This window comes from Pinus tabuliformis, chromosome 4_1 (assembly GCF_031772625.1).
Source record: "Pinus tabuliformis cultivar Carrire ecotype Pingquan chromosome 4_1, CPIR1, whole genome shotgun sequence".
NCBI classification, from domain to species: Eukaryota; Viridiplantae; Streptophyta; class Pinopsida; order Pinales; family Pinaceae; genus Pinus; species Pinus tabuliformis.
This window is the reverse complement of record NC_142303.1, coordinates 349,234,703-349,259,730: the sequence shown is the minus strand read 5'-3', so window position 1 is coordinate 349,259,730 and position 25,028 is coordinate 349,234,703. Positions and strand designations below refer to the sequence as shown.

At 38.6% G+C, this 25,028-nt stretch overlaps 3 protein-coding genes across 3 annotated transcripts; all 3 read right to left on the bottom strand.

Annotated features, from left to right (window-relative positions):
• Window positions 1–4,397: 4,397 nt before the first annotated feature.
• Window positions 4,398–6,704, bottom strand: LOC149175716 (glycerophosphodiester phosphodiesterase GDPDL4-like). The gene is made up of 5 exons (XM_089422943.1): window positions 6,407–6,704; window positions 6,148–6,206; window positions 5,464–5,968; window positions 5,222–5,263; window positions 4,398–5,069 (listed from the first exon to the last, which is right to left on the bottom strand). The coding sequence occupies exons 1-5, from the start codon at window positions 6,654–6,656 to the stop codon at window positions 4,717–4,719; spliced, it is 1,209 nt and encodes a 402-aa protein (XP_089279069.1). The 5' UTR covers window positions 6,657–6,704; the 3' UTR covers window positions 4,398–4,716.
• LOC149175715 (uncharacterized) lies at window positions 6,695–8,726 on the bottom strand. The gene is made up of 7 exons (XM_089421215.1): window positions 8,687–8,726; window positions 8,564–8,636; window positions 8,364–8,418; window positions 8,047–8,197; window positions 7,091–7,200; window positions 6,816–6,911; window positions 6,695–6,736 (listed from the first exon to the last, which is right to left on the bottom strand). Exons 1-7 carry the CDS (start codon window positions 8,724–8,726, stop codon window positions 6,695–6,697), a joined length of 567 nt encoding a protein of 188 aa, XP_089277341.1.
• Window positions 8,727–13,770: 5,044 nt separating this feature from the next.
• LOC149175714 (rust resistance kinase Lr10-like) lies at window positions 13,771–16,412 on the bottom strand. The gene is made up of 4 exons (XM_089421214.1): window positions 16,334–16,412; window positions 15,015–15,104; window positions 14,350–14,744; window positions 13,771–14,103 (listed from the first exon to the last, which is right to left on the bottom strand). Exons 1-4 carry the CDS (start codon window positions 16,410–16,412, stop codon window positions 13,771–13,773), a joined length of 897 nt encoding a protein of 298 aa, XP_089277340.1.
• Between the last annotated feature and the right edge of the window lie 8,616 nt (window positions 16,413–25,028).

The window sequence follows — 25,028 nt, the reverse complement described above, 5'->3', positions numbered from 1 at the left end:
AACATGAGAAAAAGAAAATTATTCATATTTATAGATGAAAATTCTAGTAATTTGAAATAGCAATTTAGTTATATAATTAAATTGTTTGTAAATCAAAATATGTAAATAGACATTAATTTATGATAGAGGTTAAAATAATTATTTTATTATACCTCTCATATTGGGAAAATTTGAAAGGAAATAAATCATAAAAATTAACTAAACTAAAATTTTTTAATAAATTATTATCATTATTATTAATTCTTAACCATGGAAATTCACTCCTTTGTCAATAGGATTTGTTACCTTAATATAGGCCATACCATGGCTTATCAATAGCACATACTCCAAAAAACTAGACAAGTTGAATTTTAATTTTAATTTTAAAACATTTTTTAATTAGATTGCAAAGCAAATAGGGCATAATTATTTGGAACATAAATTTTCACCCTCTATCTTGACTACCAGTATTGGGTGAATATTCCTTACATGTTAGATCCGTGCAATCCATCTACTAATTATCGATAATTAAATTAAAATTATGAAAGCTTCTTCCCAAAATAGATTTGGCTATCCATGTACTCATGGTCAACCATTGACGATCGTCACATTAAGACAATGATTGTCCCAATATGGAAATTAACCATGGTCAACCAGGGAAACCATGTTTATTTTAAGTTTCATATTCATAGGGTTTAATATTATTCCCTTCAAATTTTAATACCAATAATATCAATAATCCCTTGGTTTTGGAATATTAATATGAAGACCCTATATTAATTATCCCTTGGGTTTAATATATATTAATATAAAATAATATATTGATATTTAAATTAATATTTATTAATACAATATTTTCTTAATAAAGAATTAGTATATTAATATTTAATATTAGGGTTTATAATATAGTTTTTATAATTACGACTTTTAATATTGGGTTTGATATTATGGTTTGTAATATAGCATATATAAAAATCAACCATGATAAAACATGGTGATCCATAGTCAACCATGGTTCAGTGTCGCATTGTGACAAATATTGTCTCAATATGAAAATCAACCATGGTCAACCATGACTAACCATTGTCCAACGTCACATTGACCCAACGATTGTCTCAGTATGAAAATCAATCGTGGTCAATCAAAGTCCAATGTAGCATTGAGACAAAGATTGTGTCAATACAAAAATCAACTTCGGTGAACCATATTTATTTTAGGGTTTATAATATTTATCTTAGGGTTTATATATCTTGAGTTTATAATATTTATCCCTTGGATTTACTATTATTCCCTTGGGTTTTTAATATTAATCTATTGAATTCATTATTCCTTGGGTTTATATTTGTAATAAGGTTTATATGTCTTGGGCTTATAATATTAACCTCTTAGGTTTAATATTATTCCTTTGGGTTTAATATTGACCATGTTTTATTTATTGATTATTTTTCTTTGAATTTAATATATATCTATATATATATATATATATATATATATATATATATATATATATATATATATATTATTTTTATTATATATATATATATATATATATATATATATATATATATATATATATATATATATATATATATATATATATATATATATCTATATATATATATATATATATTTAACTGATGTGGTCTCTACATAACTCTCTATTTAAGCTTTTGCTATGGTCGACCCCTTCTCTTTTATGTAATTTCTACCAAAAAAAAAAATTTCATTCATTTTGGGTCACCGAAATCAGAAATTATTATTTATTTTATTAATTTTAATAGTATTAATATTTATTACTAAGATAATTATTATTCATATTATTAAATTTTAATAATATTATTATTGATTTTTAATATTTAATAATATTTATATTAATTTTTAATATGATATGGGTTTATAGGTTTTTAGGACATTTTTTTAAAATTAATTTTAATCAAAATTCAACAATTTTTTTTTTAAAACTTAATTTAAATGGTTTAATTCTTTATAATTAAAATTCCCTTTAATGTTGAATATATTTATATATATAAAAATATATTTTAAATAACAAAAGATCTTCATACCAGATTTTATTGAATTCTGGTGATTTTAGTGAATTCCACTAATAAAAATTATCTCTAAAAATTACACTACAAAAATATTTATTAACATAATTAAGCTAATTATTTATTAATATTGATTAAGCGAATTATATAGAACTTAAATAACTCATGCAATACTATTTGGCTCAACCCAACCTTCGCCGAATTTATTCCCTCCGTCATGTGGTAAATATAGACGTAAATTATTTGCAACACAGCTGTGCAGTAACGTTTATGTGGTCTGTATGACACTCAAACCCCAAGAATAGGCATGCCAATCTTTTGAATACGCGTGCGGAGTTTTTGACGAAGAAGCAATGACCACCAACAAAACAAGGGCAGCTGCGAGGCAACGAGTCCCTGCATCAAGTTAACATTTAAGGTCTACTGACTCCCGCGCACATGAGTTTGTGAAGATGCGTTGGTTGATCCGGAGACATGGCCACTACTGGCCTATATGTACAATAGACAACGAAACACATATGTACAGAGAATCCTACTAGGTCGCAGAGGAACAATGTATGTATGTCAACGTGATCACTGATGAATGGATAAACATTGTGCAGTCTATAAGAGATATACACCGAAAGCAATAGCAACGTCCCTTGAGAAACGAAGATCAAAACAGAGAGACTTCCTGACAGACTTTCTATGGTGAGAGTCATACCATAAAAAACTACAAACTTTATATGCTAGAACAAATTCGTATGTCAAGATTTCCTTGATAGAGAGTAACTGAGCTTATCATGTCAAAATACATATCACTAGAATTGTGATGCCATACATATCTGAGTACTGAGATCATTCATAAGCTTATAAGGCTAAGACACATGCTACTGAGATATACGTCAAATACCACATATATATTGCATAAGCTATAGACCACCCTTCCTTTGTAATGAACACAAAGGTGCTGAGATCGAAGCTATACATGGCAATGGCACACAAAGACGAAGGCAAGCTCCTAAAGCTGCTTCTGAGAAGGGCAGGGCAAATCAATGTCGAATCAATGTCGAAGGATCCCAAAACGGTAAATAAGGCAAGCTCCTAAAGCTGCTTCTGAGAAGGGCAGGGCAAATCAATGTCGAATCAATGTCGAAGGATCCCAAAATGGTAAATCTTCCTGTGGCATGCTAGAGTATTCTATGATCACTGGATAACAGATCACTACTCTGTATTTTATGCAAATATATGAGTCTTCCAACTATGTGTCCTAGACTTGAAACTAAACAGTGAATTCTCAACCATGGTGTCTTGTCACTAGATAAAAAAGAGAATGCTCAACAATGGATAACAGATCACTACTCTGTATTTTATGCAAATATATGAGTCTTCCAACTATGTGTCCTAGACTTGAAACTAAACAGTGAATTCTCAACCATGGTGTCTTGTCACTAGATAAAAAAGAGAATGCTCAACAATGCCTTGCGGATCTTAAATTCGACAAGTTTATTTATGCTGGTCTCTGTAAGATTACAGTCTTCATTAGGATTTATTTTCATGGTAACTGACATGGTTGTAGAGGAACATGTCAGTCAGCCTGTGTTAATGTTATACATAATGCAGAGGAAGAAAATCTTATACATCGTGAGCCATACAAACTGTGTAGAGCCAGAGATGCATCTATATATGTACAACAGACAACGAAACATATATGTACAGAGAATCCTACTAGGTCGCAGAGGAACAATGTCTGTATGTCAACGTGATCACTGATGAATGGATAAAAATTGTGCAGTCTATAAGAGATATACACCAAAACCAATAGCAAGGTCCCTTGAGAAATGAAGATCAAAATAGAGAGACTTCCTGACAGACTTTCTATGGTGAGAGTCATACCATAAGAAACTACAAACTTTATATGCTAGAACAAATTCGTATGTCAAGATTTCCTTGATTTGTACAGATTGAGAATTTGATTGTCAAGACATGATTAGTCATAGAGAGTAACTGAGCTTATCATGTCAAAATACATATCACTAGAATTGTGATGCCATACATATCTGAGTACTGACATCATTCATAAGCTTATAAGGCGGCCAAATTGGCAATGACTGCCAACTGCAAATGTGTATTTCAGTAAGGAAGTATCATTCAGAAACCTAAACTTTCCAAGCCCAAAATAATAGCTAATGCCTTGACCTTTAACAAGTGGACACAGAGACCCTTATACCCAAAATTTTCTCTCCAGTCGAAACGTGAAGGAACCATCAATCATTTATGCGAAATAATGAAACGATAATCAAACATTCTAACTGTTTATTTCTGTTATAGAAGAATCAATCAGAAACCCTAGAAGTCTAAAATAACGGCCGGGCCATCTTCAGGGCTGCTACCTTTACAGTTAAACCCAAAATGCTTTCATTTCTTTATGCAAATAGAGGTTTGAGAAATAATAAGGAGATCAATCAAACACTCAGTCTATAGACCACCCTTCCTTTGTAATGAACACAAAGGTGCTGAGATCGAAGCTATACATGGCAATGGCACACAAAGACGAAGGCAAGCTCCTAAAGCTGTTTCTGAGAAGGGCAGGGTAAATCAATGTCGAAGGATCCCAAAACGGTAAATCTTCCTGTGGCATGCTAGCGTATTCTATGATCACTGGATAACAGATCACTACTCCGTATTTTATGCAAATATATGAGTCTAGATATCAGCAACAATCTATTATTATAAAAATGCATACATTACGTGTCAAGCTTTGAATTTCATTCCATGTGAGATCAAACGTGAAGATGCCTGGCTGGTTATTTGGGGTATCTAGCACCATTTTGTTGATGCCTGGTACGGTTGTTAAGCGAGATGGATAAAACACTGAATTTGATACGATATTTGTTCCTATCATAAGGTCTGGTGATTCCCTACAGATAGGAACACCATCTTTTGTTATTTGAACAGAGCAATCAATGTAGTTAGCTCCATCTCTTATTGCAGCCTGATAGGCAATATCCGTACAACCTGGGTAGTCACCGCTAGCTCCATTGTGAGAAATTATTAATGGTTTTCCTGGAACCACCAGTTGAAGCACAATTAATGTTAGCAGTCCATGTACAGTACTCCAGAATTTCAATATTTCCAGCAGCAACTATATCAGAGAGCTAAACGACGCAGTTAAAAAATGACTAAAAGGCAAGCAGGATATGAAGTGAACTGTGCACCTGCTTTGGAGGATGTACTGACATTGCTCTGAGCATAGCAAGCTGTATTGTCATTAATCCACAGAAATCCAGTTAGGTTATAGTTTTAAGAATCTTGATCAACAAAGAAATATATTCAGAAAGAGATACATACTTATTATTATAAAAACATTTTGGCCTTGACAGACATAAGAAGAATTATAGCCCTACATGGGTAGGGGATTGTACAAATTGATGGAGGTTAAGTAGCAAGAAAGCCATACCTATAGCCTCTGACGCTGTTACAGAGAAAGCGGTTAGGATGCCATCAATTGTGAAATTCTTGTTGTCCACGAACTGAAGATATTCCCTTATTGGATCATAGCTATAATTGTAGCTCATGCCATATTCATCATTGGCAAAATTAGCAGCAAATATTTCCAGCCCTGCAGAGTGTGCATCTTGTACAATACTTGTAGGTGCTTGTAAATATAAGTTTGTACCGACAGGCCAAATGTAGTCCTTTGGAACCATGATTCCAGCAGCAAATGTCTTCACAAATGTTAAATTTTTTACGAGGGAACCATATGTTGCATTCGTTGATGGGTCCACATCTTCTTTGCCCAGAAGCATCAGTATTAGCTTTGTCTTGGTTTTTCTAAATTGTGGTGCAATGGCTTGCAAAAACCCAACCTCAGTGGAAGAAATGTAGTTCAAAGTCATTGATTTTGATAGAGATATCACAGATGATGACATGCTTAAGTTATGTTTTTCATAAAACATGGAGTACTGCCACATATCAAGAAAAATTTAAGTATCAAAGATGATGAAAAGAAACAAAACAGAGCATAAGAGAAATCATTCAAAACTACACCCACAAAAGAATCTTGGTACTTTCTAGAAAAAGAATCACTAAAAGTCCACAACTGCGAAATGGAACATTAGATGTGGGCATTAGAAATATATACCTGTACATTCAACCAAAATGCACCGGGTTGATATTGACTTATGTTTTCCTCATAGCAAGCTGTATTGTCATTAATCCACAGAAATCCAGTTAGTTTATAGTTTTAAGAATCTTGATCAACAAAGAAATATATTCAGAAAGAGATACATACTTATTATTATAAAAACATTCTGGCCTTGAAAGACATAAGAAGAATTATAGCCCTACATGGGTAGGGGATTGTACAAATTGATGGAGGTTAAGTAGCAAGAAAGCCATACCTATAGCCTCTGACACTGTTACAGAGAAATCGGTTAGGATGCCATCAACTGTGAAATTCTTGTTGTCCACGAACTGAAGATATTCCCTTATTGGATCGTAGCTATAATTGTAGCTCATGCAATATTCATCATTGGCAAAATTAGCAGCAAATATTTCCAGCCCTACAGAGTGTGCATCTTGTACAATACTTGTAGGTGCTTGTAAATATAAGTTTGTACCGACAGGCCAAATGTAGTCCTTTGGAACCATGATTCCAGCAGCAAATGTCTTCACAAATGTTAAATTTTTTACGAGGGAACCATATGTTGCATTTGTTGATGGGTCCACATCTTCTTTGCCCAGAAGCATCAATATTAGCTTTGTCTTGGTTTTTCTAAATTGTGGTGCAATGGCTTGCAAAAACCCAACCTCAGTGGAAGAAATGTAGTTCAAAGTCATTGATTTTGATAGAGATATCATAGATGATGACATGCTTAAGTTATGTTTTTCATAAAACATGGAGTACTGCCACATATCAAGAAAAATTTAAGTATCAAAGATGATGAAAAGAAACAAAACAGAGCATAAGAGAAATCATTCAAAACTACACCCACAAAAGAATCTTGGTACTTTGTAGAAAAAGAATCACTAAAAGTCCACAACTGCGAAATGGAACATTAGATGTGGGCATTAGAAATATATACCTGTACATTCAACCAAAATGCACCGGGTTGATATTGACTTATGTTTTCTGGTCGAAGCAATGGATATAAATTGTCAAATGCATAAGAGCGGGATTGGATTGACTGAATTGCTGCAAAAAATTGAAGCATGAGATTCTTGTAATTATTTAAATTCATCAAAATCAAGAAATCCCACTACGAAAGTATAGATTCCCCTTTTTAAATCTCCATCAACTATAATATCTATTTGACCTTGGCTATGAAAAGGTCACACTAAGTATTTTCTGTTATTATAAGAGGGCCTCGGAGAGCCGGTTAAAATAAACCTGGACCATGGCATTACTGCATGCAAATAGTAGGCTCGAATTTGGCGTTTCGATCATTCCTATGAAATCTTTAACTGAATTGCACAATGCACCGACATTAAGATCAGAGTCTCTCTCAGAAAATTACGCCAGGTAAAAGAAACGAACATAAATACTGGCTTAAAATTTAAAGATTCACACCAGGAAAAACGTGAACACGAATATTTCTTTACTAGTCACTGTAACTGTGATCCAAATCAGAGAGACCCAAACTTCTTTCTGTTCCTTGTCACTGCAACTGTGTCTAGCCCTAAAGCTCTTCGTTGCTCCTTGTGAACACGAATATTTTCGATTCTCAAATGGACATGAAAATTTAAAGATTCTTTCCAGTAAAATTAAAAGAATTTTGCCAGAAAAGACACGAATACGAATATTTTCGATTCTCAATCTGACTTGAGAATTTAAAGATTCTTCAGAGTAAAAAAATCGGTTCTCGTACCGAACTGAAATTTTAAAATTCTTTCCAGTAAAATTTAAAATTAAAGTCAAATGGACTGAGAAAGAAAATCTACAGGTGAATTTGTAAAACAGCTTTAAAGGCAATGCAAGGGCATTTTCAAAGCACCGCAAAGTTACGTCCAAACCAGGAATTTAAATCATGCCGCAGTTCACCTTCTTTTCCATTACGCATACTCCAACTGTGATTCTGGAGGGGGAATCGCCCGCATCCATCCCCATCTTTCGCAATTCCACAGATTCGAAACAGCAACTTGAATCCTCTGTTGTTTCTGCAGCTGGTGCCTTCGCATCTAAAGGCCCTTCCCTGATATTAACAGTATATAACACTATAAAAAGCCAACCCTCGAAAAAATTAAGAGAACCTCAGGGATTTTGTGGACAAAATTGATGAAACCACACCCGAGAAGCCAACCCTTGAAAAAATTAAGAGAACCTCAGGGATTTTGTGCAGAAAATTGATGAAACCACACCCGATTTAGTAAAGGAGGAAGAGGCCTTTTAGAAGGGAAGAAATCACGCGTAAACCTGTTATGAGAAAGGACGCAAGGAGTAGCATTATAACGCTCCAACAATGAAAATATATGAAAAAGGGGAAAACAAAATTTTATAACCAATTTAATATATAATATAAAATTAAGTTTCAATTATTTATAATAACAACTTCGCTTACATGCATTTTGACAGATGTTGTCTTGCTTGCTCTTGAGGCTCAGCTTGTACTCCAGGGAACGACCTCCCACTTCCTGAACTTCGAAAATGAGAAAGAAGACGTGTGGCCTTGAAGCCTCAGTACCCGCAACGAAGGTGTCGTCTGCTGCACCAGCCACGCCCATGGAGGCTCAGTATGCGCCGAGCAAGTGACATTTGCGTTGTCTTCGTAAGTTCTGTGACGGCTGTAAGCACTTTTAGCAAACACTGTGTCAGTCTGGTCTCTGGTTCAAAAGCCAGCAACTAGCAGAACAGTGACTGAAGTTGATGTTAGTGAGATTTGTGTTATATTCGTAAATTCTGCCTCTGTGTCACGGCTTCTGGTACTGTGCTTCACTCTGTTCGCTGTTCGAACAGCTTGTACCACAAGCTTTGAAGAAAAAAAGTGAAAAAGAAAACGAGCAATGGCTATGCCCAGTTCAGCGACTGCGGTGGCGCACAAATGGTTCCGGCAACCCCTTCTTTTGCCGGAAAGTTTGACATTTTGAGGCGACCCGGCTTTGGCAATTCTGGACAGCCTATTTCCCTCTTGGCAAATCATTAGGGTTCGGTTTCAGAACAAGGAGTTGTTCCATGCCTCTGTGTCAGGGCTTCTGGTACCGTGCTACGACTAGCGGTGGTGCATTCTCCACTGCACCCTGCAAATTATTAAGCGATACATATTTTCTCCACGGCAACCTGCAAATCATTAAACAGGAAGAGAGCCATACTATATTATTGAGTTGGGTAATACTTGGCTTAACTGCAAGAATGCTCAGAAATGTAACAATAGCAGCTATAGGTGACTGGTTCGCTGGCTCAGAAATGAAACAATGTAGGAAAGAGTAACTGCTTCCATGACGATTGGATCATGAAAGAATTTTCGAAGGCATGCAGAAACCGGAGGAGACTGCATGTGTATAGATACTTCCAAAGTGGAGGGATCTTGTCTCGGCGTTGGAGACGAGAGCTGCTAGTTGAAGAAGAAACCATCAAAGGAAACACAATCTGTTTTTGTTGCGTGTGTGCAATTCGGTGAGCCATTTATCTCCCTTTTATCTCCTTTGTTGCCATTTAGCCCCTTTCGGTAGCAAAGTAGGGTCAATTGTTGTCGCAGGAGAATTTCCTGTCCTCCTACAGCTAGAAGAAGCTCTCTGGGAACTCCTCCAGAGAGACCCTTTTGCTCTTTGGCACGGTTGTCAATGGGTTAGAAATTTCTGAAATTTGTAATCGAGATAAAGATAATTATTATCATGTATCAGATATTTTTAAAATCTGTAATCAAGAAGATATTTCTAGAATCTGCTATCTAGATAAGGAGAACTTACAGTTTGTCATGGATTCGATACAACAGGTCGCAGGTTCGAAGCCCCGCAACCGACGTTTTCGGCGCCTGCTCCACAAAGCCTGGGTCGGAACATTGTGCCCTGATGATCGCCGCTCCACTTCTGGTGGCTGCATATTCCTTGGCCCCAATCTTATCTCTTGGTGCTCTCAGCAAACAGCCGACTCTTTCTCGTTCCAGTGCTGAGGCCGAATATCGAGCTCTTGCCTTCGTCCTCCCTGAACTGCCCTCCTGATTAGTTGCGGAGCAGTTAAACCCTGCTTGTTTGAGAGCCCCCCTCCCGCCTACCTTACTACTGGACTCTGCTGAGCGTAACGAGTCGGTGCAGAGCATAACGAGCCGGTACAGAGGCAGAGCAGGTTCATGACACCTGCCCGCATCCACGGACACCTGCAGCTTAACACCAAACCTTACGAAACCTTAGCATACCCCTGCAGATAATACGAATTAATGGAATTAATGTTAACATTAAAACCAGACCGTTGACGGTTAGGGAGAATGCACTGGGCATAAAGGCAATTTAAGCTATGATCAAGCCTCTTCCGCCTCGGGAAGAGGCCAAATAAGATGGCGAAGCGTCAGGTGGAAATGGAACTTAGGTTATCTCGGCACATCGTCGCAGAGGGAATTTGGAAACCTTATGATAAACGGCGAATAACACCGCGCAGCTAACAAGAACTAATGCTAACTCCACCCTGTTCGATTACTATAGTCCCTGCCGAATGCCAGATGGCAGGGACTAATAAAAACTATAAAGAGGATTATTCGATACCAAACCATTGTACATAATGTTATCTTATTAATCAGAGATCTTAATAATCAGAGATATTTTGAAAATTTCTTGGATATGATTTCATGCATGTAAATGAAGTGAATCGCTTTTTTTGGAAATTTGATGATATAATTGAAGTGAGTTGTTTAATTTTTATTTATTTATTTTTATAATATTTTAAAATTTATAATTCAAATTCATAAACATGCATATTTGAAATAAGTTTACTTTTAAGTGTAATTGAATTGATTTTCATAACACTACTTTACAATTATTTCAGGCATAGTTATATCTTTAATTCATCCACTACTTTACAATTATTTCAGGCATAGTTGATCTATATGAGATTGCAATATTGAAATAGCTCGCCCTAGAGGCTTTCAGCCAAGTGAGCATACTCGTTGCATGTTCTGGAATGCAAATAATGGCTCGGGCCCTGTCATTGGATTTAACCATGTTCTTTAGATTCCTCCGTAGTTGTCATCGAATCATTCTCACAAAGTATGGCACGGAGTCTCGCGTTCGATTCGCAACAATGCGAAGACTTTGCATAAGACATTTCAAGATGGCAAGCTAGGATATTTTTCCATTGGAAAAAGCTGTAACCTTTTATTAAAAAATGAAAAGTTACAATTGCAGATGCATTAAGCATTTCCATAAGCTGCCACAAGGGCTCGAGTGCTTTCGCACCCAACGCAACGTTAGAGGACTAACGTGCACAAAGAATAAGAAAAGAGAAATAGAGGAGGGAGAGAGAAGGGGCAAAAAAACTGAATACCAGCACTTCAAGTTTTTCTCCCCTTCTTCTTTTCAACCTTGCGCCACTCTCCTTGAGTGGGTTCGATTGAAGCAATGACTAACTGTGATTCTACATTCTGTGGACCTGTTTCTTTGTCTGAGTCTGAAGTATCTGAGTGGTGATGCCGTTTGATGCCTCCCATGCTTGGATCCACGCTTGTCATCTCTGCCTGATTTTGGTGAATCTTTGTGTTCTTGTTTGCTGGTGTAGTAAATTTTCCGGAGTCTGAGGACAAATGTTCCTGATTGTTTGCCATGGGGGTGGCAGCCCCTGTATTCTCCCCAATAGGATCTTCATGTTGTTCAGGTGGGAAGTTAGGCTCCCCCTCATCCTCTGTTTCTTCTTCTGGATTCACTGTGCATTGCCAACCTCTTGGTTTGTGAACTTGTTTTTTGTTCCTTCTATTTTCTCTTTTGTTTTGCGGACAGTTATTATGTAGATGTCCTGTTTGATGACAGCCTCGACATCTGAAGGCCGTGTTTTCATAATCCAGAGGTTGTTTCCACTGAGAGTTGTTATGGATTAGTATTATATTGTCAGGAAGTCCTTTACTAAGATCAGCCTCCACATAGATCCTGGCAAAGGTATGAATGCATCTGTCTATTCTTTTCATATCTTGCTTGATGAATGTACCTATCGCATTCCCTATTGCTGCAAAAACATTAGGAAACCAGAAATGTAATGGGAGGTTGTGGAGTCTGACCCAGACCGGCATTTTAGAAACCACCATAGTGGAGGGGTCAAAACCCGGGAACCAGGGGGTCATGAAGAGACCAGCATTGCCCCAGAACCATGGCCCCTCATGGAGGGCAAAATCTTTTTCCTTAACCGAGTCAAATTTTACAATAAAGAACCCTTTGGAGCACAAGTGGATGTCACAATTTGGGGTCCATGTGGTGAAAATCCATTGTCTTAAAGCATCTGATTTAGGCCAAAAACCGTTGAATCTGCATATGACAGCCAATGAAGAAAGATCAGAATGAAAATTTTTTACCTCAGGCATATCGATTTGCAGAACAGGATTCTGGGATCTTTGCTCCACAATGTAGGGACCAGGAAGATCTGTAGGTGATGATGACTTGTTTTTGACTTCCCCCTTCCCTTTGACAGCATCTTTAAAAGAACCAATGCCTTTAGGGCCTGAGCCCGAGCTTCCTCCTCTCAGCCTTGTGCTTAGAATGATAGTTGAGTCTTGACCAATGCCATAGTGCTGTACTGTAAAATTATCCTGCAGGATTTTACCTGCATGTATCAAACTTAGCAGGTTTGATGGGATGCCTGTATCTGCTTGTATTTCATCCTTTATATTTTTTATCAAAATTCCTGTCCAGATTTGCTTGCATATAGTTTTTCCTGACAGGGTTCTGATGAAAATTTGGGTTCGATCCTGTTCTGGGTCCTTGTGGGCTAGCTTAGATTTTTTTCCTTCTGAACCTATTGCTATTTGAGTCACAGAGGCGTTTAGATCCGGCCCAGATCTGCTGTCTTTGTGGACAAGGTAGGGCGGATCTGTACCGTGCAGCCTCAGAATGCCAAGAAGGGGCAGAGGAATAGGGAATCGGCTCTGTTTCCCGATGACGCAGACAGGGCACATTCTCCAGGGAAAAGCACCCGCGAAGGAGGGCGGGTCATCCTGAGACTGAGTGGGGGTCGATAGATTTGAAACATAAAACCCCGGCCTATGAAGAGGGGTGTCCAGAGTCGCCCTGAGGAAACCGAAATGAGCCAAGAAAGGGGGAATAACCTCAAATACCTGATTGTTTTGATTCGATACCAGTGGCTCCTTTCCGTTAATGGATCCGGTCCAGATCCTAAGGGTTTCATCGTGCGTTGTGGATCCCGCAGTCAAGCTCCAGCAATTTCCAGCTTCGACCAAAACTGTGGAGGCGGCGGCGGCAGCGTATGGACCTGCAGCGTCGAACAAGACTGTGGAGGCGACGGCGACAGCGTATGGACCTGCAGCGTCGAACAATACCGTGGAGGCGGCAGCGGCAGCGTATGGACCTGCAGAAACCCTGATCTTGCATCCTCCCGCCATGGTTTCCTCGAAACTCTGATGGCAAGCTAGGATATAAATTCAACTGAAAGAGAATTTACCCTGGAAGAGAGAAGAGGATTTTCAGGCGTAGCCAAGGAATTGAAAGGTAATAGAGAATTGAGAACGTCTTCTCCATTTCCTTCTAACATTTGGACAACCCTCGTCATACAAGGACGATTTTTGGAGTTGTATGAATGCAACACAATCCAACTTTTGCGAGTTTCTTCACCTTCTCCTCATCTGCAGCATCTATTTCCCCACCTCTCAATCTCATCCCTGAGTTTCCTCGCCTTCTCCTCATCTGCAGCGTCTATTTCCCCACCTCTCAATCTCATCCCCAGCTCGCCGCTCTCAATCAGCTTGAAGGCCCACTCAGGGAAGTATGACTGACTGGACCGGTTTACATGGACATCAATATTCTTTCTGCCCCCAACAATCTCTAGCAACAACATTCCGAAACTATAAACATCTGATTTGCCAGTAACAGGGCCCATATCTCTCGACCACACCTTTGGCGCAACATATCCCGGCGTCCCTCTCGGCACCGTGATTGAAATATGGTCGTCTCCCTTGCCAGAAAGTTTTGCGAGACCAAAATCAACGACTTTAGGGGTGAAGTCGACATCCAACAATATATTTTGAGGTTTGATGTCTAAGTGTATGATTCATTTTTTGCAATCTTGGTGTAAATATGCAATTCCACGAGCCACACCCAAAGCAACTGAATGCAATCACTCCCACCTTAAAATTTGCCCATTCTCTCTTCTCGCAAAAATGAACTTATCTAGAGATCCATTGACCATGTATTCATAGACCAGTGCGCTTATACAACTTTCGAAGCAATATCCCAACTGTCGAACCAAATTGATGTGATGGACCCGTCCAATTGTGGTGACTTCATTCATGAATTGGGTTTGGCTGTGCCTATGGCTATCAAGAAGCTTAACAGCCATTAAAGCGTCGTTCCAAAGCTTTCCCTTGTACACCACCCCATAACCTCCTTCTCCCAACTTTTCTGCAAAATTGTTCGCTATCTTCTTAAGGTCTAAGAGTGAATATCTGGTTGGCATTGGCGCTTCATAAGGATTATCCTGTAGGAATTTCTCAACCTTTGTAGTAGAGCTATCAGGTAGATGGCTTCTCTTCTTAGCATAAGATGTTAAGAATAGTGATACTATTGCTATCAGCCCAACTCCACCAAAGATGCAACCTGCAGTAGAATGGAGAGATTGGTATGAATTTGACTCCATGAGAATAGTGGAAATTAACAAGATACAACTTAAGAGTGATTTTCAATTTGAAGAAATCATAGTTTTAAGAGTGGACATTAAGCGCAGCTAATCTAATGAAGCAACCTGTGGTGGAATGAAGATATTGATCTATCAATGCGATTATCGGAAAATGCCCAAGAGAATAATAGAAACCAATTCTCGGTAGCGATAAAGCAGAGAAACAGAAGAGGAAGAAATAATAAATTTACCTGTTATTTTAATGGCTTTGTTTCGAGGACCATTGCTGGAAGGATTCATATCTTCTTTGTTTCGAGGACCATAACTAGAAGGATTGATATCTGCATCTAATAAGATTGCTTCCAGTTTAGATGTACATCTATTGATATTAATGTTGAAATCTTTAAAATGACGGGAATGAAGATGAGCCCTATAACCTTAAATTCATAACACTTTAACTAAACTAGTGGTTCTAATTGGTTTTGCGGAAATTCAAGATAAACCATACCATGGTGGGGGCATTTGTCAGTACGGGGTCCATCGTTGCAATAGCAAACAAACGGAGGAGCTGCAGTTGAAACCGAAGTGTTGTAACCGCATGTTCCATGACTCGCCTCACATGACTTACAGCTTTCATATCAGAGTCGAACTGAAACTGGTTGTATTAGTCCCGCATAAACTAGTACTTGCTCCATAGAACACGTCGAAATCGAATTCTCGTACGAGTAATAGACACTACTACTAGCATTACATTTTAGGAGAGGTAAGTGATCATTTTCGTTACATTTGTACATGTATAGGGTAAGGTTCTTTGTAGCGTTAAATGTGAAGACCATGCGTGCGAAATCTGAAGACTGTATTGGATTATGAATGCTATGATTCAAGAATTGACAATTCTGACCTCTAGTAATAACTAAAGTAGAAGCAGGGAGAAGCATTGTTAGTAATGCGTAATTCCAGCCAGGAATCGTGATAACAAAACTAGAGTTCTACAAACAGTTGATCTGGAAGCTAGGGTGGCTGCATCCACGGTTTCCTACACCGAAAGGATAATGTATATGTGCAGTCCCGCATTTAATATTATTTTGACAATACTGATATTGCGTGTCCAAGCTTAAGGAGCAGGGGAATAGAGAGGCACAGTCGAGAGTAGTGATAAGGGAGAAGAGGTATTGAGGCAGAGAATGAAGAAGGCTTTGAGATGAACAGATGATTGCATGAGCAGAAAACGAGATGATAGGTGTCATGCCCCTACACTGCCGATACTCTTCCAACCGCATTATAGGAGGTGCGGCACCATCGAAATTTTTCTTTTTAACAATACTAACGATCATGGACTACGCCTACCTTCTATAGTTAGTTTTTTTTTCAACAGCTAAGCATATCTTTTATTAACACAACGGAAACTTTCATCATATCATTAATCATATTAACATCATTAACATTCAAGTGCACAACAGATTATCATGGGAAGGGCAACCCTTTGTAATTATGAGCCTTCCCGTATCAATAATGTTAATATTCAGAATTCACATATAAGCTTACATTCAAGGGAAACCCCAAGTTTCACCTTCCTCCACCTGTCGTGTAGCCTTGCCCAACCACCGGGCAAAATCACCCGTTCGTCGTTTCGTCATGCTGCTTGTCATTGTTCACCCGTGCACGACCCACCATTCACCAACACCTTCGTTGCACAACTCGACCTTCGTTCAGGCGCGCCCACCGCAACTGCCTAAACACTTCACCGTTTACCTGTGCCCAAGCTTGTCTCATCTCACTCGACCACCAATCGCATGTTTCAACTCGTTTCATTTCACCGCACCTGGGTGTGTTCACCCAACTCACCCTTCTGTTGCGTTCATGCATTTACCATGTCGACGTGCCAGGCGCACCCGCACGACTCGCCCGTTGAGACGCCTTCGCATGCCCAACGCCCTCGATGGTTCACCGTTCAGTCCACCCGTCGTTTCACCAAGCGTCGTGTGCCTGCACCTGAGCTCGCCCTCGCTCGACTCGCCCTACCGTCGTGCGCTCGCACCCGCCGACTGTTCAACCGTCCAACCATTTGTTCGACCGCCCGCCTAACTATGTTGTGTGCGCCTAGACGTGTCGTCCAACTCGCGATCTGAACAATCTTCGGTCGACACGTTGTAACAGACCAAAAATAAATATCTAATTAACTGTCATAATTAGCATTAAATTTAAATCAGAGTGGCACTTACCTGTGGTAGAAGTAGGCTTACCGCAACAAGGTTTTGGGGACAACTCTCCACCCAACCGTAGGCTCAATTGTGCAACGTCTTGCTACAACTGCCCACCCCCGAGCCCTCAATCAACGTTCTACTGCCAGTGACTCCTAGGTCTTAGTATACCATTCTCCCAAGAGAATGAAAGACAGAATCTCGGAAAGATGGAATGCAGGAATGCCTCTCATCTTCCTCACCATCTATTAAATAGAACAACATTGGAAGGGGAACCACATGCACACACTTCATGTGTCTACATGCAACTTTCTTTTGATTTTTTAGCTTTCTTGTTTTATTTCCTTCTTTTTGATAGTTTTCTTGTTTTATTTCTATTTATTCTGATTTAGAGTTTTAGTATAGTTATTACTATTTTTACTTTTATTATTTTTATTTATTTTTAAATTCATTTATTATTTATGATTTATTATTTTTATTATTTATTATTAAGTGATTTATTATTTATTATTTATATTATTATTATTTATTTGTATTATTTATTATTTTTATTATTTATTATTTATTATTTATTATTATAATATTATATTATTATTTATTATGTATTATTAAGGGAAGGGATATTACATACTCTCCCCCTTTAAGGAACTTCGTCCCGAAGTTATGTTGAATTATGTATTATGTATTGTTTTTGTTATTTATTATTATTATTTTATTTACTTCCTATTTCCAACACCCTCTGCTGAACTAGTATAACCAACAGGCATCGAAAGTCCCCAACACCCCGGGAAATCTCAAGGAATCTCTGTCCTTTTTCCCACTTTCGGCACCAGGCTAAGCCTGACCCGGTCTGTATCCTAGTCCAAGGCTGGCCCCAAGGCTTGCGCCTGACTCAGACCTCATCTGCCCCAAGGCAGGCATCCGGTCCGGTACTCAATGACCCCGGGCATCTGGCAAGGCTGGCCCACTCCCTCCACAACTACTAAGGCGCACAGCTCCAGGCATCGAAGTCCTTTACATCCCTTCCAGACTTCGACATCCCAATCCAATAACAGGCACCAAGCCTAGAACATCATGCACTTGGCCTCCTCAAGATGGTCCCATAGCTCTTCAAGAGCTATCCATCAAGAGCTATACACAAGACAAATGAACCACTGGCATATGTAGTGTTGATTGAGTTTGTCCCCAGCCCATATGGTGTTACTTATTCTCCCTCGTGTGTATGGGCTCGCACAAGATCATCAAATAAACCGGCCCTCTCGGCCCATTTGTGGAGTCCTATGAATCATTACACCTCAACATGCAACCAATGCATTAGCTATACCATCATAGTATCATAGAAAATAATCCACATGCCAAGTCTTGCATGTCATCATGTAACATTCATCATTATTAATCGTAACATTATGGATAATAACGAACTACATGCTCATGCATGTCATAAATTTTTACGGAAATATCACCTGCTTCACCTCATGAAATACTATCATAAGTTATAACATCAACATATTTGCAATAAAAATATATCATGACTTCACATAATAAATGAACCACATGTCAATAAACCTCATATTATTGCATCATAATTCCTATGCCACGTTATGCATATCATATCCATCATGAGTTTTCAACATTAAATACCTATCATCACGTAGTAAATGAATAAGTCAATTTACCTTTACATAACATCATAATGCCTCATCATAAGTATACATCATCACTATTTTAACCAGTATATAAATATGAACCACGTGGGCATGATCACCCTCATACCATCATATTATGAAACATCATCAATATGAGAAACATCTCAATACTTATCAAATATAGAATAATACTCTATAAGCATTCTTATCATGATTCATTAGAAAAATGAATTCATTTACTTTACAAACATTCAACTATGAACTAAGATTATTCAACATCCATCTAGGGTCTATGTTATCCCATCAATGTTATTAGTGTTATGTTTTCATCAAGATACCAATTCCTTTTTCACTAATCATTTCCACTTCTTTCAACTAGGAAGTTTACCATTTACACCAATGTATAATCATCTAAGTACATCATTAAATTTCACATGAGCCTCATCATCCTTAAAAAAATTGTAAGTTTCTCCTTTCCATTTCTCTTTAGACTACTTTAACCATTATATGCAATTAACCTTGAATCAAGAACCTCATGTAACCCAATTAATATATATTAAACTATATTACGTAACCCTTCATCTTTATATATTTATTATTTTTTTTTGTAAATCATATATGTCAAAATATCCTTTATCACAACCAAATATTTTAAAAATCATATATAATATTAATATATATCATAACTTTTATTATGACAAAATTTCAATATACATTATTGTATTATTACAAATATTTTCCAGTTATATCATAAATTAACTCACTTAAATTTTAAACACATATTAAATATATGAACACATTTTTATTTTATTTTTTTGATAAATTTTAAATAACAATTAATAGTATTTACATACATACTATGCAATTATATATTATGTAATATATAAAATTGAAAATCATATTAGTTTCCACAACTATTATACTAACTTCACAATCAATCAATTTATTATATAATTTCCAATAAATACAACAAAATTTTATTTCTTAAAAACCTACTCCATTCACACAAAATGTAATTTATCTCTAACTGCTACTCAATTCTAATTAATGCAGTATTGAATTACATGTGGTGAATTTGACTTATTGTATCTTATGTGGTGAGTTTATTCTTAATTGACTGTCGAACCCGAATTAATTGCTCCAAAAAATTTCGACAAGTTGAAGTTGGGATTTTCTAAGTGAAGTTGCATTGACAATCAAAACCGTAATAATTGTTGTCAAAAACTAGATAAGTTAAATTTGGGAACACATAATTAATCATTGAAATTACCATCTTCTAATGAAGCAAAATTGTTATGGTCTAGCTCATGTTTTTACGTGCAGTACTTAATTATTTTTACTATATGCTCTTGTATGTGTTCATAGCTTATTGTAGGACCCGAATTAGTTGTTGCCAATTTACTTTTTACAGCAACCAGAAAATATAGTAGTGCTAATACAAAGAAAATCTAAGTTCAGAGAACGATGAAACATTCGGTTTCATAATTAACACGTGACTGGTGTCCTTCCAGATTTCTTCATTGTCGTTCTAAAAGAGAGATAATCAAAGTTGTTTTTTTTTTTTTTTTTTTTTTTTTTTTTTTTTTTTTTATATAATCTTTGAGAAATAAATGAAAATAATAAAAGTAAAAATAGTAATAACTATACTAAAACTCTAAATCAGAATAAATAGAAATAAAACAAGAAAACTATCAAAAAGAAGGAAATAAAACAAGAAAGCTAAAAAATCAAAAGAAAGTTGCATGTAGACACATGGAGTGTGTGCATGTGGTTCCCCTTCCAATGTTGTTCTATTTAATAGATGGTGAGGAAGATGAGAGGCATTCCTGCATTCCATCTTTCCGAGATTCTGTCTTTCATTCTCTTAGGAGAATGGTATACTAAGACCTAGGAGTCACTGGCAGTAGAACGTTGATTGAGGGCTCGGGGGTGGCCAGTTGTAGCAAGATGTTGCACAATTGAGCCTACGGTTGGGTGGAGAGTCGTCCCCAAAACCTTGTTGCGGTAAGCCTACTTCTACCACAGGTAAGTGCCACTCTGATTTAGAGTTTTAGTATAGTTATTACTATTTTTACTTTTATTATTTTTATTTATTTTTAAATTCATTTATTATTTATGATTTATTATTTTTATTATTTATTATTAAGTGATTTATTATTTATTATTTATATTATTATTATTTATTGTATTATTTATTATTTTTATTATTTATTATTTATTATTATATTATTATATTATTATTTATTATGTATTATTAAGGGAAGGGATATTACACACGTTCAGTGGCGCCCTCCTATTCTGCACACCTCTGAGACACACCTTTGACCTGCGGCTCGGGTGCTCCGGCTCGTGTCCGCCTGCACCTCTGTTTTAACTCCAGAACTCTCCAACTTCGCGCTTCACCTCTGCAGTTCGTACGCTTATTGATTTGCTTGAGTTTGATGATGAAAAGTCCCTCAACATTGCCATATTTATATGCTTCACCGCCATGGACTGTCACCACGTTGGCTCGCGCAACCGACCATCCATTCGGCCCATCCTTCTAACATTCTACACGTCGGCCTGTTGTTTGGGCACCCCCACCGGGGACCGCCTCACCTTATAAACCAACCGCTCATCCAGCACTTAGCCAATTTTACATTCGGCCTCGTGTTTTCTCCACATGGTTGTCCGTCTCGCTTGGCTCGCCCGCACTCCTCCATCGTGGGCTCTCGCCAAACTCGTCCATAGCTCCGGGGCGTTACATCCTCCCCCACTCGAAGTCATTATTTCCCTTGATAATCTTCCATCCCAGCAACCATCTGTCACCAAGATATCGTCCACACAACTATGTATATGGGTAGTCTAGATGTCCACTACTCAACCTGCTTCACGCCATAGATATGCCACTATTCTACAAGGAATCATGTGCTCATACCCCTCATGTCGACGATTAGTTGGGTAGCTAATCCAGGCATGCATCGCCTCCACAAGAACTCGTGCCCCACATCGTCATGACTGTCGACTGCATGCTATCCGTCAACCTATGTCATCTCACTCCTAGATGCCCGCTCAAAGTGTTTGGAGACTCACTGCCATGAACAGCTAACAATGAGCCTCATGCTCCATGATAGTCTAAGGTGATGAGGAGGGAGCAGAGCCTGAAGGCTCTCCCTCACTTATCAACTCAATCCACCTATCAGCATCCTCCACTTCCATTCTCTGCAAGTATGCCTCCCGATCCCCCATCTGAACATTCAGCCTCACATACTCTTCGTCATCGTCATCCTCCACTGCTTCCAACCTCTTAGATAGATCCAAGATGTTGTCTGATAATGCCTTGATAACCTGTGACTACTCCAAATGCTTTGCCTCTGCAACAGACAACCACTTATAGATCTCTTCACTTTTCTTCCCATTCTCCATACTCATCATTGTCAGCTTACACTCAAGCTTAGTTACTCCCACGGTTGGTACACCAATGGGTACATCCTCTCGTCAATTGTAAATGTACAATTTCCTCATATGGGGAACAATCATCGCATTGAATTCCTTCATGTATTCTATACCCAGTACAATTTCATAGTCATCTATCTGCATCACAAGTGAAATCGACTTTCCCTGTCAATTTACTAAGTGTGACATCCACCTTTTCAACTACACCAATCACAGAGTCTGGAGGATAATTCAGTGCCTTCATTTGTGCCTACACTGGTACAAACTTCAGCTCAATTCTTCTCGCATTATCCTCACTCATAAAGTTGTGAGTTGCTCCACTATCCACCATAGTAAGCACATCAACACTACCAACCTTCATTTCAACATACTCCAATTTGTCTCTTTCCAGGTTTCTCCTAGAGACAGCCTCCATAGCCACTGCAGCTCCCAATATCTGCATAACTCCTACTGAAGTTTCTTCTTTCTTCGCATTGGATTGTGTCAAGGCAGCCACCTTTGGTCTTAAAGGATAATTCTTCACCATGTGTGGTTCCTCACATATTCAACATTTCAACGGTTTCTTCGTCTTCGACTTGTCGTTCGATCTCGAAGTCTCCTCTTTCATAGCCTTCTCTTTCGGTTTGTCATACTTCTTCTTCTTTTCATCAGAACCCTCATCATAGTGTTCTACCAAATGATCCATAACAGCAAAAGCCTTCTCAAGTGTCTTAATCTTTTGCCTCTTCACTTCATTCCGTACCCAAGGACCTACGATAAAGTTGAACACCTTGTCCCTTTCCGCCATGTCTGGAAGTTCCAAAACTGCACTTGCAAACTCTCACTGGTATGCTTGCAGACTTTCTGTTTTCTTTATATTTTTTATCTTCATCCTCGCATCCCATGTTTCGTCTTGTGGACTAAAGTGGGTTTGCAAAGCCTTCTTCATCTCATCCCACGAAGTTATGTCCCCAGCATTTCCATTGGAAATTTGGTCCATCCTCCTTTGCCACCACATCTTAGCATCCTTCGCCAAGAATTGAGCAGCTACTTTCACTTTGTTTTTCTCATCGGATAATCCCAAGTGCTCCAAGTACTGTTCCATATCCCATAGAAAGTTGCCAAGAGTTTTCACACCCCTGGTTCCATCATAAGAATCTGGCTCTTTGACTTTGACATGAGTCATACCTCCACTTGAGTTGTGTCTCACGACTTTCTTCAAACCGCGATCTCATCTAGAGCTTTGTCAAGAGCTTGCCGTAATTTCAAGATTTCAGCCAAACCTTGATCTCTTGCTTCACCAATCTTCTTAACTTCTTCTTTCATTTGTGTATATTCCCATTCCGTATACTCGTATTAGCCCTTAAAGTCTTCAAGTTCTTCCTTCACTTTTGCACAGCCTTCATGTTCGACCTTTATCGAAGATATGTCAGAAGCCAATTCCTCCATTCGTTCCAATACCCTGTTTAAGAAAGATTCTCCCACATTATGGCTAGATTCTCTTGTCATAATCTAAGGTTCCTCCGCCATCTCTGCTATCTGCTTTCTTTGCGATCTTGTGTAGACCATAAACTATAAATCTAAATCGCCCTTCAATTCCTTCAACTTAAATCACCAAAGCCTGAAAGTCACGAACCTCTTGAAACCACCTTTCACAAGTGTAGTGGGATTAGCTCCTCGTCGTAGATCTTGTAGCTCTGATACCACCTGTCACGCCCCTACACTGGCGGTACTCTTCCAACCACATTATAGGAGGTGCGACACCACCGAACCTTTTCTTTTTAATAATACTAACGATCGTGGACTACACCTACTTTCTATACTTAGTTTATTTTTCAACAGCTAAGCATATATTTCATTAACACAGCGAAAAATTTCATCATACCATTAATCATATTAACATCATTAACATTCAAGTGCACAACAGATTATCATGGGAGGGGTAACTCCCTGTAATTATGAGTATGCCCGTATCAATAATGTTAATATTCAGAATTCACATATAAGCTTACATTTAAGGGAAACCCCAAGTTTCACCTTTACACTTCTACAAATTCACCTTTCTACACCTGTCGTGCAGCCTTGCCCAACCATTGGGCAAAGTCAGTTGTTTGTTGTTTCATCCTTTTGCCCATCGTCATTCACCCATGCATGGCCCACCGTTCACCAATGCCTTCGTCGCACAACTCGACCTTCGTTCGGGCATGCCCACCGCGACCGCCCAAACACTTCACCGTTTACTTGTGCCCGAGCTTGTCTCGCCCGAATCACCCAACAATCGCATGTTTCACCTCGTTTCATTTCACTGTGCCTGGGCATGTTCACCCAACTCGCCCTTCCGTCACATTCACCCATCGACCGTGTCGTTGTGCCGGGCGTGCCCGCACTACTCACCCATTGGCACGGCTTCGCACGCCCAATGCCCTTGCCGGTTCACCATTCACATTCACCATTTAGCCCACTCGGCATTTCACTAAATGCCGTGTGTCCACATCTGGGCTTGCCCTTGCTCGGCTCACCCTATTATCGTGCGCTTGCACCCGCCGAGTGTTCAACCATCCAATCGTTCAAACGTTCATTTGACCGCCCGCCTAACTATGTCGTGTGCGCCCGCCTGTGTCGTTCGACCCTCGCTCTCAATAATCATTCATTCAAACCATTTAGTGGCACCCTCTGGTTCTTCACACCTTTGCGGCACAGCTTCGATCTGCGGCTCGGGTGCTTCGGCCTGTGTTCGCCTATACCTCCGCCTTAACTCCAGAACTCTCCAACTTCACACTTCACCTTTGCAATTCGTATGCTTGTTGATTTGCTTGAGTTTGATGATGAAAACTCCATCCACCATTGCCATACTTATACGCTTCACCGCCATGGATTGTCACCACATCGACTCGCCCAGCCGACCATCCATTCGGCCCATCCTTCTAACTTTCTGCACGTCAGCCTCTTGGTTGGGCGCCCCCACCCAGGACCACCTCACCTTATAAACCAACCGCTCGTCCAA